Source organism: Vombatus ursinus, unplaced genomic scaffold (genome assembly GCF_900497805.2).
Source record: "Vombatus ursinus unplaced genomic scaffold, bare-nosed wombat genome assembly UNPS02009573.1, whole genome shotgun sequence".
In the NCBI taxonomy this organism is placed as follows: domain Eukaryota; kingdom Metazoa; phylum Chordata; class Mammalia; order Diprotodontia; family Vombatidae; genus Vombatus; species Vombatus ursinus.
In genome coordinates this window covers 16,264,409-16,279,258 of record NW_020949351.1, presented here as the reverse complement: position 1 = coordinate 16,279,258, position 14,850 = coordinate 16,264,409, and the positions used below count along the sequence as shown (strand labels likewise).

The 14,850-nt window shown below is 35.4% G+C and overlaps 1 protein-coding gene across 1 annotated transcript in view; it reads left to right on the top strand.

The window, feature by feature from the left end:
- The window catches only part of NETO1 (neuropilin and tolloid like 1), a 194,458-nt gene that overhangs the window by 118,657 nt on the left and 60,951 nt on the right, over positions 1–14,850 (top strand). The window contains exons 5-6 of the mRNA XM_027852437.1: positions 11,156–11,197; positions 11,310–11,437. Coding sequence (XP_027708238.1) covers positions 11,156–11,197; positions 11,310–11,437 — 170 coding nt within the window. The remainder of the gene's footprint in view (positions 1–11,155; positions 11,198–11,309; positions 11,438–14,850) is intronic.

The following is a 14,850-nucleotide window of genomic DNA, read 5'->3' as shown; positions in this document are numbered from 1 at the left end:
AGTTACACACAAGAACAATTTTCAACATTCGTTCTTAAAACTTTGACTTCCAAATTATCTCCCATCCTCCCTCCCCATCCCCTTATTGAGAAGGTAAACAATTCCATATAGGTTATATATGTGTAGTCATGCAAAACATTTCATAATAGTCATGTTGTGAAAGAAAACATAGACCAAAATTTTTTTTAAAATTCCAAAAAAAATAAAGAAAGTAAAAAAAATAAGCATGCTTCTATCTGTATCTAGACACCATCAGTTCTCTCTCTGGGGATGGATAGCATTTTTCATCATAAGTCCTTTGGAGTTATCTTGGATTATTTTATTGCTGAGAATAGCTAAGTTATTCACAGTTGATAATTGCACAATATTGACTTTGTACTCAGTGCATTGCACTTTGCATCAGTTCATGTAAGGGTTTCCAGGTTTTTCTGAGAGTATCCTCATCATTTCTTACAGCAAAATAGTATTCCATCACAGTCACCTACTACAATTGGTTCAGCCACTCCCCAATTGCTGTACATCCCCTCAATGTCCAAATCTTTGCCATCAGAAAAGAGCTCCTATAAATATTTTTGTACATATAGGTCCTTTTACTTTTGTTAATCTTTTGAGATACAGACCTAGTAGTAGTATTGCTAGGTGAAAGAGTATGCATGATTTTATAGCATTTTGAGCATAGTTCCAAATTGCTCTACAGAACAGTTGAATCAGTTCACAGCTCCACCAACAGTGTACAGGATATACTTGTTTAATTTTACATAAAGAATTAAATCTTGGCAGAATATTTGATACTTCAGGATGTAGAGCATTTCAGTGTTTTTCAGAGTTGATTGATATTTTGATTTTATAATTGTCAATGCTGAGAATACTGCTTTGCATAAATATGTAGTACAGAATGGCAGAAGTATGTTTAGGGTTATTTCAGAAATTGTTGAAAATTCTGTTCTAATCCCAAGTCAGAATTCATTTAATGATTTTGTATGTACAGTAAAAGCACTACAATTTTTAACATACAATACTCTAAAATCTGAGCACAGGTGTTTCTGGCAGTGTTTGCTGGTGTTGAGTGGCATCATGGTTTGCCCAGTGCAAAGTGCACATGTGTGTTCAGAACCAAGGCTACAGTGAAGTTGCACAATGCAACATAGGCAAGCGCTTCTCAGATTTATCACATATTTGATTTCAAATTAATTTTTGGTCATAGCACATTCAGAAACCTTTTACTGTTGCCAAATTTTTCTTGATCCCCACATTCATTTACACAACCCCATGTAGGGTTGTAATGCACAGTTTAAGAAGCACTGCTCTTCTAAGCTCTCTGATTCTTTAATGTGGAAGCTGTTATATCTTGTGGTGTCTGTGACACCTTGATATTTGAATTGTTACTTTCTGGTTGTATGCAGTATTTTCTTCTTGACCTGTGAGCTCTGGAATTTGCTTATAATATTCCTTGGAGTTTTCATTTTGGGTTCTCTTTCAGAAGGTGGTCAGTAGATTCTTTCAATTTCTATTTTACCCTCTGGTTCTAGAATATCAGGGCATGTTTCTTTGAAAATTTCTTTTTTCTTTTTTTCTTTGTTTATTTTTGTCTTTTTTAAATTAATTCATTTTTGATTTATCTACAATCACTTCCATATGCTTTTCAGTTTAAAATTTTTCTCCCCCTCCCTCCCTATCACCCTCCCCAAGACGATGCACAATCTGATATAGGCTATACATATACATTCCTATTAAACATATTTTCACATTAGTGATGTTGTAAGTAAGAATTAGAACCAATAGGAGGAACCACCAGAAATAGGAAAGAAAACTCAACAGAAGAAAAAAAATAGCAAATAGTATGCTTCGATCTGAATTCAAACTCCATAGTTCTTTCTTTGGATGTGTATAGCATTTTCTAACATGATGCCTTTGGAGATGTCTTAGATCCTTGTATTGCTGAGAAGGGTGAAGTCTATCAATATTAGTCACCGCACAACGTGGCTGTTATTATGTACAACATTATCCTGGCTCTGCTCGCTTTACTCAGCATCAGACCATACAAGTCTTTCTAGGTTTTTCTGAACTCAGTCTGGTCATCGTTTCTTATAGTACAATAGTATTCCATTACATTCATATACCACAACTTGTTCAGCCATACCTCAATTGATGGGCATCCTCTCAACTTCCAATTCTTGGCCATCACAAAAAGAGATGCTATAAATATTTTTGTGCGTGTGGGCCCTTTTCCTATTTGTATGATCTCTTTGGGATATAGCCCTAGAAGTGCTATTTCTGGGTCAAAGGGTATGTACATTTTTATAGCCCTTTGAGTATAGTTCCAAATTGCTCTCCAAAATGGTTGGATCATTTCACAACTCCAGCAACAATGCATTAGTGTTCCAATTTTCCCACATCTTCTCGAACATTTATCATTTTCTTGTTTTTTCATCTTGACCAATCTGATAGGTGTGATGTGGTACCTCAGAGTTGTTTTGATGTGTATTTTCTCTAATCAATAGTAATTTAGAGCATTTTTTTCATATGACTATAGATGGCTTTAATTTCTTCATCTGAGAACTGCCTGTTCATATCCTTTGACCATTTATCTATTGGGGAGGTAATTTCTTGAAAGATGATGTCTAGGCTCTTTTTTTGATTATGACTTTCAGGTAGTCCAATAATTTTAAAATTACCTCTCCTGGATCTGTTATCCAAGTCGGTTGCTTTTCTAATGATATATTTAACATTACCTTCTATTTTTTTTCATTTTTTTGTTTTATTGTTTCTTGATTTCTCATAAAGTCATAGCTTCCATTAGCTCCATTCTAATTTTTAAAGAATTATTTTTTTCACTGAGCCTTTGTACCTCCTTTTCCATTTGTCCAATTCTACTTTTTAAAGGAGTTTTTTTCAGTGAATTTTTGTGCCTCTTTAACCACTTGACCTAGTCTGTTTTTTAAGGTATTATCATCTTTAGTATTTTGGGGTGTCTCCTTTACCAAACTGTTGATTCCTTTTTTTTCTCACAATTTTCTTCCATCACTCATTTCTCTTCCCAATTTTTCCTCTAACTCTCTTGATTTTCAAGATCCTTTTTGTGCTCTTCTTTGGCCTGAGACAAATTCATGTTTTGTTTTGTTTTGTTTTTTCTTTAGAGGCTTTGGATGTAGGAGCTCTGACTTTGTTGTCTTCTACTGAGCGTATTTTGATCTTCCTTGTTAAAATAATAATTTCTCAGGTCAAAACTTTTTTTTCTGTTGTTTGTTCATTTTCCCAGCCTATTACTAGACTTTTAACTTTTTTTCTAAAGAAGTTCTCTGCTTCCAGTACACTGTACCAAGGTTCAGGGATTTTGTGCAGCTATTTTCAGAGATACTTCTTGGTACCTGTAAGTTTTCAGTTCTTCCAAGGTGGTATGAGAGATACTTACTACTATCCTGGCCTGTGCTCTGGTCTGTAATTGACCATAATCACTCTTTTCTTCCCTGGAACTGTGAGGAGGATTCCCTCCTCCACTGTGGCTTCAAGCTCTGGTATGCTAGTACTCCTTCTTGCCCTGTGACTGCCACCCAGGACTGCAACCCCTATCCAAGTATGGGCAGAGCAAGAGAGTCCTGCCCCCAGTTTCAGCAAAGTGATCCCCATAATCTCCTTCTGACCAGTTGTTTGACCCCCTTACTGCCTGTGATCTGAGAACTTTCGAAGCAGCTGCTACCACTGTTGATTCAATGGCTCCCATGGCCTACTCCGGGTTTGCTAGGGTTGGGGCTATGCTGGCATAGCCTTCTCTGGACCGTGTTCCACTTTCATCCAGGTGCAACAGACCTTTCCTGCTAACCTTCTAAGTTGTCTTTGGTATCTGTGGGCTGAGATGTCTCAAATCTTCCACTGCTTCTACTGACTCAGTCACCCCACGGCCTGCTTCTGGTTTGTTAGGGTCAGGTCTGTGGTGACGCAGCCTGTGCTGGACTGTGCTCCTGTCTCACCCTAGTGCAATATACCCTTCCTTTTGACCTTCTAAATTGTTTTAGGTGTAGTTTCACTCCATCTTTTTGTGGGTTTTGCTGCCCTATAATTTGTTTAGTCATTATTTAAAGGTATTTGGAGGGGTTTGGGGGAGAGCTCAGGTGAGTCTCTGCCTATACTCTGCCACCTTGGCTCTACCTCTCTTTTCTTTGTTCTTAACAAGACCTCCAATACCTCAATGTTTCAGCATTTTATCAGATCATGACCCCTGCTTTTTATGTTAATAATATTCAATTTTCCCCCAGTTTACATGTCAAGAAAATTTTTAGCATTCATTTTTACAAGATTTTGTGTTCCAAATTTTTCTCCTTCCTTCCTCTCTTCACCTCCCTTCTTCTGAAAATGGTAGCCAGTTTGATATAGTTTATACAAGTGATGTCATGTAAAAATATTTCCATATTAGTTACAGTTGTGAAAAAAGAAACAGATCAAAATAAAAAAGACAAGAAATAATAAAGTGAAGCAAATATGATTCAGTCTGCATTTAGAATCCATTTGTTCTTTGTCTGAATATGGATAGCATTTTCATTCATGAGTCCTTTGTACTTGTCTTGGATCACTGTGTTAAGAAGAGCTGAGTCATTTGTTGTTGATCATCACACAATGTTGGTGAAACTATATAAAATATTTTCCTGCTTCTGCTCATTTCATTTTGCATCAGTTCATAAGTCTTTCCAGGTTTTTTCTGAAATCTGCCTATTCATCGTTTCTTATTGCCCAATAGTAATCCATTACATTCATATACCACCGCTTGTTCAGCCATTCCCGAATTGATGGGCATCCCCTGAATTTCCAATATTTTGCCACCACAAAAAGGGTTGCTATGAATATTTTTGCATATGTACATCCTTTCCCCTTTTTTATGATCTCTTTGGGATAGAGACCTAGCGGTGGTATTGCTGAATCAAAGGGTATTCACAATTTGGTTGGCCTTTGGGTATAGTTCCAAATTGCTCTCCAGAATGGTCGTTTCAGTTCACAATTCTACCAACATGCATTAGTATTCCAATTTTCCCACATCCTCTTCAACATTTATCATTTTCATTTTTTCATATTAGCCAATATGTTAGGTGTAAAGTGATACCTCAAAGTTGTTTTAATATGCATTTCTTTAATCAAAAGTGATTCAAGCACTTCTTATGCCTAAAATAGCTTTGATTTTTTCATCTGAAAGTTACCTGTTCATATCCTTTGACCATTCATCAATTTGAGAGTGGCTTATATTTTCGTGAATTTGACTCAGTTCTCTATATTCTCAAAATATATTTGAGAAATTAGACTGTTATCAGAGGCACTTGCTGTAAATATTGTTTGCCGGTTTTCTGCTTTCCTTCAGATCTTGGTAGGATTGGTTTTGTTTGGACAAAGGTTTTTTAATTCAATATAATAAAATTATCTATTTTATACTTTGTAATGCTCTCTATATCTTGCTTGATCATGAATTCTTCCTTCTCCCCACAGATCTTATAGGTAGACAATTCTTTGTTTTTCTAATTTGCTTATGCTGTCCTCCCCTTATGTCTCAACTGTGCCAAAGATTTGTCATATATAACTTTTATAATATTCTACTTACCTCCTTTTTTCATGTTTATTTTTTTTGGTTGGGTTTATCAAGTTCTGAGAGGGGACAGTTAAAGTCCCCCACTAGTAGTTTTGCTGTCATTTCTTCTTGTAACTCACTTAACTTCTCCTTTAAGAATCTGAATGGTATACCACTTGGTAAATATATGTTTAATATTGATATTGCTTCATTGTCTATGGTAACTTTTAGCAAGATTGAGTCTCCTTTCTTATCTTTTTTAATTAGGGCCATTTTTTTTTATTTTACTTTGTCTGAGATCAGGATTACTACCTTTCTTTTTTCTTTTTTTTTAAAACTTCAGCTGAAGCATAATAAATTCTGCTCCAGCCCTTTACCTTTACTCTGTGTGTGTTTCTCTGCTTCAAGTGTGTTTCTTGTAAACAACATATTGTAGGATTCTGGTTTTTGATCCACTCTGTTCTCTGCTTCTGTGGTATGGGAGAATTCATCTCATTCACAGTTATGTTTACTACCTGTGTATTTCCCTCCATCCTACTCTTCCTCCTGCTTGTCCTCTCTCCTTTCACAGTTTCCCTTCTAACCCATGATTTACTTCTGTCATCTCCCCTTATCTGCCCTTGCTTCTGTCAGTTCCCACCCCTCCTAAACTTGATCTCCTCCCTTCCTACTTCCCTGTCAGGTAAGATAGATATCTATATTCAGCTGATTGTGTATATGATTCCCTCTTTGAGCTAATATTGATGACAGTAAGGTTCAAGTGATGCCCATAGCCCGTTCTCCCATCTTCCCCTCCACTGTAATAGTTCTTTCATACCTCTTCATGTGAAATAGTTTAGCCCATTCTATCTCTCCCTTCATTCTTCACCCAGTGTGCTCCTGTTTCTCATCCTTTAATTCTTTTGTCATTCTATTAAATTCACCTTATACTCATACCCTCTGTCTATGTATATTCTTTCTAGTTGTACTATTAGTTATATACTTTTTAAGAATTACAAGTATCAGCTTCCCATGTAGGCATGTAAATAGTTCAGCTGTTACATTTTCTTTTCCTTTTTTACCTGTTTATACTTCTGTTGGGTCTTGATTTTTTGTTTAGTTCTGGTCTTTTCCTTATGAAAATTTGAAATCCTTCCATTTCATTGAATGACCATTTTTCCCCTTGATGTATTATGCTTAATTTTACTGATTAAATGATTCTTGGTTGTAGTCCTAGCTCCTTTGCCTTCTGGAATATCATGTTCCATGACTTCTAGTACTTTAATGTTGCAGTTACTAAGTCTCGTGTAATCCTGATTATGACTTCCCAATATTTGAATTGTTTATTTCTGGCCACATGTAGTATTTTTTCCTTGATCTGATAGTTCTTAAATTTGGATATAATGTTCCTTGGAATTTTCCTTTGAGATTTCTTTGCTGAGGTGACTGGTAGATTCTTTAAATGCCTATTTCATCCTCTGGTTCTAGGACATCAGAGCAGTTTTCCTTGGTAATTTCTGGAAGATGCTGTCGAGGTCCTCCTTTTGATTATGACTTTCAGGTAGTCCAATGATTCTGATATTGTTTTTCCTGTATCTGTTTTCCAGCTCAGTCTTTTTTTTCCCTCGAGGTATTTTACATTTTCTTCAATTTTTTTTTCGTTCTTTTGAGTTTGTTTGATTGATTCTTGATGTCTCATAGAATCATTAGCTTCTGATACCCAATTTTAAATTTTAATGAGTTATTTCCCTCAATTAGCTTTTGTACTTTGTTTTCCATTTGGCCAATTGTACTTATTATTTTTTTTTAGGCAATTGGGACTAAGTGACTTGTCCAGGGCCACACAGCTATTAAGTGTCAAGTGTTTGGTCTGAGGCCAGATTGGAACTCAGGTCCTCCTGATTCCAGGGCAGGTGCTCTATCCACTGCGCCAACTAGCTGCCCCTCAATTGTACTTTTTTAAGAGTTGTTTTCTTCAATGAATTTTCACATCTTCTTTTTTCATTTGGCCAATTTACTTCTTACGCAGTTTTCCAAACTGTTTACTCTTTTTTTCATAATTCTCTTGTAACACTCTTATTTCTTTTCCCTTTTTTTCTTCTACTTCTCTTATATGATTGTTAAGCTACTTTTTGAGCTCTTCCATGATTTCTTTCTGGACTTGAGACCACTTCCCATTTTTCTTTGGGATTTTGCTCATAGGTGTTTGACATTGTTGTCCTTTTCTGAGTTTGTGTCTTGCTCATCCTTCTCACCATAATAACTTTCTATGGCCAGATTCTTTTTGTTGTTGTTGTTGTTGTTGTTGTTGTTTTTGCTGATTTTTTTTGTTCATTTTACTTTCTTTTAAATTTGAACTCTGCACCTGGGGTAGAAGGGTCACTGTCTCAGTCTTCTTGTGCCAGGGGCTACTGGCCCTGGCTATTTTCCTGGTGCTACACTGATATTGTCCTGAGGCTCTGGGGTTCCCTAGTGTCTGGTGCTGTGCTGAAAGGGTGGGTGTGGGTGAATGGCACTCCTGGAGACTGTAGGGGTCTGGCAGCTTTCCCAGGCTGAGCTGCTGTCCTACTGGTGGTGTCTGGCATGTGCTGAGGTTCTGCCTTTCCTCAGGGCTACACTGAAGCATGTGGAGGTCTGGCCACTGGAAGATACTTGTTTGTCTGGGGCTACACTGAAGTACATGGTGTTTTTTGGAGGTGGAGTTTGCTGGTTCCCTGGCTATGCTAAGGCACATGGAAGGGTCTTGGTATTGGTGTTTGCCTGCTCCACCACAATGGGGCTCAGGATCTCATAGTGATTTGCTGAGGTGGGGCTTGCTACTAGCTAGCTGGGATGCTTCCTGTCCTGGAATGTGCTCCCCTTTTACCCAAGTGAAACAGACCTTTCTTGACAATCTTCCAAATTTCTTGGGCTACAAGATTGTTTCACCCCCATCTTTTTGCTGGTTCTATTGTTTCAGGATTTGTTTTGGGGTGCTATTTTATGGTTGTTTGGAGGTGAATATGGAAGAGTTACACTGATTTACTGCTTACTCCACCATCTTGGTTCCTGGAATTTATTTCTCATGACCCCTGATCTTTTCCTATCAATACCTAAGTGTTGCCAAAACCCTACTCTGAATCCTTCCCATCTTATGTCTCTTACTTAATGATGAAATAGAACTGAAGAATGTCATGGCACCAGGCTGACTGGATTCACTACATATCTATGTTATGAAATTTAAAATAGGCCCCATTTCAACAAGACAATCCTAGCAAAAGAAAGGACTGTGGAATAAGACTAGAAAGGTAGATAGGACACAGAATACATTAAGATTTTAAATGGCAGGCTATGAAGTTTTAATTGTATTTTATAAGACAAAGTAAAACAAAACATTAAAGATTTTTGTGCAGGGACATTTGACATGAATGTAGAATACTGTGGTGGAAATAGTATTAGATTTGGAATTAGGGGAGCTTAAAATGAATCTTGCCTCTGCCTGAGATACCTTGTGCAAAGCACTTAAAATCTCTGAGTTTTAGTTTTCTTGCTTGTAAATAAATGGGTTGCCTAGATGACTACTAAGGACCCTTTTACATGTAAATATTTTTAAAAATGATATGGTCATATGGCCAAATGATAAGGGACATAGTTTTGACTCCTATATGAAGGATAAATTAGAAAAGGGAGAAATTGGAGACAGGAAGTTTAGGTGATAGGCTATTATAATAGCTCAAGAGAGAAGTGATAAAGGCTACTATAGTGAGTTGAGCAGTAGAAGTGAATTTGAGATTATATTGATTCAAGTTCCACTTCAGACACAAGATGTATGTCCCTGTCCAAATCATTGAACCTCTTTGGGCCATAGATTCTTCATCTATAAAATTAGGGAATTGGACTTTATTATCTCTAAGTTCTCTTCTACCTCTAAATCTATGACGGTGTGAAGCCTAATCTAAAAAGATGTCCATCTGAGTGAAGAGAACGTAATGGATGCTAAACATGTGAAGGAAGTCAAATGGACATTGTTTGGCAACTGATATGATGTGGGGGATGAAGGAGAGAGAAGGGTAAAAGATCATCATGTAGTTTTGATCCTGACTGACCTGGAAAGTGGCATCACCAAAAATACGGAAGTTGGGAATGTGAATTTGTTTAGGGAAGTAATAATGGACACTGCAGAGCACTTGACAAAGTATTTGATAATTTTCCTATCTTCATGTTTTGGATTTTTTGTTTGTTTTTACTTTGATATGGACATATAGTAAATTTTGTTTCTGATAAAAATGAAAGAACAGCTTATTTATAAACTTATAAAGTACTTTTAAAAATCAGAGAAGAAGAATTAGACTTAGTCTAAATAGGTGAAATAACCAATCTTTGGTGTACTAAATCATTCATTTCACCTATTGTAATAGCTTCTGCAGCTAAGCAGTCTGTTGATTTGACCTCAAATATCAATAGTAAAAATAACTGAATTAATTCCATCTGCCATTCAATTGATAGCCACACAAACACACACACACACACACACACACACACACACACACATCCTGACATCTGAGGCCATCTCCAGTTATCCTGACATCTGGTACCATCTCCAGTCATCTTGATCTATATCTTGGCACTGGACCCAGATGGCTCAGGAAAAGAAAGTGAGGCTGGTGACTTTGCACAGCTCTCCTTCACTTAAACTCAATTCATTTGCAAGCCTTGGCATCACCTTCCTGATGTCATGGTCCTCTTTGAGAATGAAGGACGAACGACAACAACATCATCCATCATCATCAACAACAACAGTAAACAACACACACACATCCTTAATATCTAGAAATAATCTTTTATTAAACTATTCCAATGTGTTTGGAATTTAAGTTCAACAGTCTCATTTGAATAGTGTATGCCAAAGTGTTCAGTTGTGAGTTGTGTATTTTGTGGGAATTTTGTGAAATAAATTCAACTTAAGTATTTTAACTAAACCATACATGGAAAAATGTGATGTAGTGAGACTAGCACTGGAACAGAAATTTGAAATTTCTGTATATTGGCTATAAATGCCACATAGATTGGATACTGTGTCTTGAGGCAAGGGAAATGATCCCTCAGATTATGAATGCTAAACTTGAGATTTCATTAGCACAATTGTAAGTTGGAACAGGGCATAAATATTTATACTGTCCTTAACCAGAAAACAAACAAACAAACAACAAAAAGAAAAACAAATATCATGTATGGAATATCAGAACATAGTCTATGTAAGTAACTATGTGACTAAGGCTGACACAGTGACTTGGCAAGGCAAATATGTGTAGAATATGTATTACTTTTGTTTTGCTTAGAGTTCATAGGAACACATCAAAATGCCATACATATTTGACACTTACGACACTGTATTTAGATGATGAAGTCAAGAAGCAAAAAGTCTTAAAGAAGAGAATTTCTGTGAAGTTGAGAAAGTCTTTTAATTTTAACATGAATCAGGTACAAATTAAATTTAAAAATTTTCCTTTTTTAATAGTTATTTAGTTTACCAAGATGTAGTGATTATTTTAGATAGTTTCCTGAAATATTGAATGGAATATTTTCATATATTACTTTCATTACAATATACAGAATAGGACTAATTGTTTTTTTTCCTCAATTTTTAAGATCCTGACTTTAAGGACCTTGGAGTTTTGAAACCATTACCAGGTTGGTATACTAGATATTTCATGATATCCCAAGGTCTTGATTTTTGTTTTAGAAAATAATTCTGGGTTGTTATTGAAGCTCCATTTTTTTGTTTCTTTGGTATTTCATTTAGTGTGTGAGTTTGAAATGGGCGGACCTGAAGGAATTGTGGAATCTGTACAAATTATGAAGGAAGGAAAAGCTTCTGCCACTGAGGCAGTTGACTGTAAATGGTACATTCGAGCCCCACCACGATCCAAGGTCAGTCTTCCATCCCACTACTGATTGGACTGTCAGTTTGCAAAGTGGCTTTACCTAACCACCAACTCCATGTCATATATTTCTTTATAAAATGGGTGGAGATAATGAGTGCTTTTCAAATTCCACTTCTAATTTGAACTTGTAAACTATTTTATTTCTACTTTGGAAAGAAATTTGTCATCTCTCAATTGTCAAAGCCAAAAACTCTTTATGGACTGGTAGTGTGCCAAAGTGATAATTTTGTAATGTAGCTAATAGCCTATAAAATAGCCTTATTTATTCAACTTAGAATAAGTAAAAAGTTCAGGAATTCATTATAGTCCTAGTTATTTTGCTCTTTATTGTTAGAGTTTTATCAAAGTTAAGTACATTGCATTTGAATATAATTTGACCCAAACTAATTTATTGAATTGAAAATGTTAAGCAACCATGCTTATTTATCTATGATACTGCCATAATTTCAGGGGAAATTCCTAGGATACATAATTTTAAGTCATTGTTGGTAAAACAGCTTAATTTTTTTCTTTTTATCAATCCTTTACTGATTTTTTTCTCATTTAAAAATAGAATAAAACTATAGCTAGTTGTCCATAATTATTTAGATTTGTGATTGGTTGTAGTTTTTTTTATTATGTTACATCTCTTATCACTTTTTAATAGTAATTCCTAGTATTGATATACTATGTATTTTTTCAAAAATAATTTCAGAACTATATGTGTCTATTACCTTTACATCATCTATCTATCTAGTATTGGGTTTTTGTTTATATGTGTATGTGTAGAGAAGGATGTAGACATTATTTGCTTCATTATTTACAAATGTGACCAATTAACCCAATAAACATTTATTTGGTGTCTATTCTGTGCAAGTCATTACAACTAATGCTAGGAAAATAAACATTTATTAAGTATGTAGCAGCTATGATGGGATGCATCAAAGAGCTTAAAGTTAAGAGAGAAAAATTAAACAAATATCAAATAACTCTGATGCACAGAGTAAGACAAATGTAAAGGAGAGATTCAAGCATATTATTATTACAAATCCAATATGTGAAAGTAAGATAAAGTATCCTGGAGGAAGTAGTATCTTTGGGGGGACTTTAATTGTATCTTGAAGCTAGGAAGGTGATTAAAAACAAAAAAGAGGTAGGGGAGGGGGAAGAGGAAGTCTAATCGAGGCAGCATATGAAAAGTCAAAGAACTGAAAGCAAACAGGGCAAGAATATGGGGCAAAAATGTAGTCCAGTTTGACTAAGAAAATAGACCACATGAAGTGGAACACTATGAAATAAATGTGGAGTTTCAGAGGTCTTTGAATGCCAGTCTGAAGTTACACAGGGTTACATTAAATGTTTTTGAAATAGACAAGTGTCATGAGCCATATAAATATCTTAGGAATATTAATCAGATTACTGTCTGACTTATGGATTGGGGAACGGATAGCATAAAGGTAGGAAGACAAATTAAACATCTGTTCCAGTAGTCTGGTCAGGAAAAGTTGAGTGCTTAAACTGCATTGATTTAGTGAGAGCAGAGAAAAGAGAATTACAAGACATATTGCTGAAATAAAAATGAAAAGGACCAGATAACTTGTTGGATTTGTAGTGTAAGAAACAGGGAATAGTTGAAGACAACTCCAAGGTTAAGCCTGGGATACTGCAGTGTTGGTGGTATTGCCACTAATCAAAGTATAACATTTAGGGAAATAAACACACATAAATATATATATACATACATACACACATACATAAATGTGTATATATACACATTTATATGTATACACACACACACATATATATATATATATATATATATATATATATATATACACAACACACACACACATACACATAAAGGGAGGACAAAAAAAGACACATGCCAACTTCTGTCTACATGCCTGGGAAGCATTTCTACCTCACATCCACCCTTAAGTGTCTTCAGCTTCATCTTGATATAAGCTACTCTGTATAGACACACTCACATACGCACACACACACACACTCAGAGCAGATATAAAGCATTAAGAGATGAGAAAGCATTTGCTGCAAATATATGTGTGTGTGTATACACACACACATATATATATATACACATACATATATAAACACATACACACAAATATATACCTATATAATACACATACATACGTATATTTACATATATACACACAAAGTACAAACAACTAAATAGATGCTATAGATACATATATACATATATATTCTATCTGTTTATCCATCTACCCATCTATGTAGTATTTACCTAGTAATTTATATTTTGTCTCCCCCTTTACGAAGTATACTACTTGAGGATAGAAACTATCTTTTTTGTCTTTGTACCCCCAGTGCTTACCAGAGTGCCTATCACATAGTAAGTAAATAATTAATAAATGCTTGTTGACTCAATTTTACTATATGTGAATATATAAATACTTAATAAATGATTGTTGACTTAATTTTATTCTATATGAATATATATTTATCATATTTGGAAAGTAAAGAACAGATAGAATTAACTGACTTGCCCAAATTTATACAATTAGGACAGCAGGGATATTTTATCTTATAATCTAGCAAACATTTATTAAGCACCTACTATGTACCATGGACTGTGCTAAGCATTAGGGATACAATTAATAAAAAGAAAGACAGTTCCTGCCCACAAGAAGCTTATAATGTAATGGGGAAGATAATACAAAAAAGGAGGAAGAAAAGGAGGGTGGTTGAGTGCAAGGGCACTATGGGAATCTTGTTCTGTGGCACTGAACAAGGAAGAGTTAAAGATATAAAGTATAATGAGCTAAGTCCACTCTCTGCCCTCTATAAAGGAAAGCTTTAGGAGGAGTTTGGTACTCCATCCTCTAGTCCTTCAATCAGAGGGAGAGGGGAGACTGCCAGAAATGGTATCAATCAAGGTTTGAGTTAGCAACCTATGAGCTTAACCTGAGAGAGGTATCTTGTTCCCAGGAGTTGAAACCAGGAAAAGCAACAGATGCAAAGTGGATTAGAACATTTTTAAGACTTTATTTAAGTATTAGTTTAGAATAGTATTGGAGCTATGCTGGAGTTGAAAGGCCACCTCCAGTTGTACAGGGAAAATCAATATAGTTTTTTTTCACTAATTTTTTTTGCTTTTAAAACCAGGTGTCTGAAATGCATGAAAAATAAGAAAGTGAACACAGATAAACCAGTCTCTGACTGCAAGTGTACCTTTACTAACAGGTGGACAAATCTGCCACGGATCACTCACTATGCCATTATCTTGACATTAGAAGGTCACTTTGGTAAACAACCTAAATTCTTTATACAGCATGGGGTCTAACATCAATGAACAAATGCATCAATAAAATTCATGACGTATCTACCATGTATCTACTTTCATTAAATACTGTAGATACACAACCAAAACTGATATGA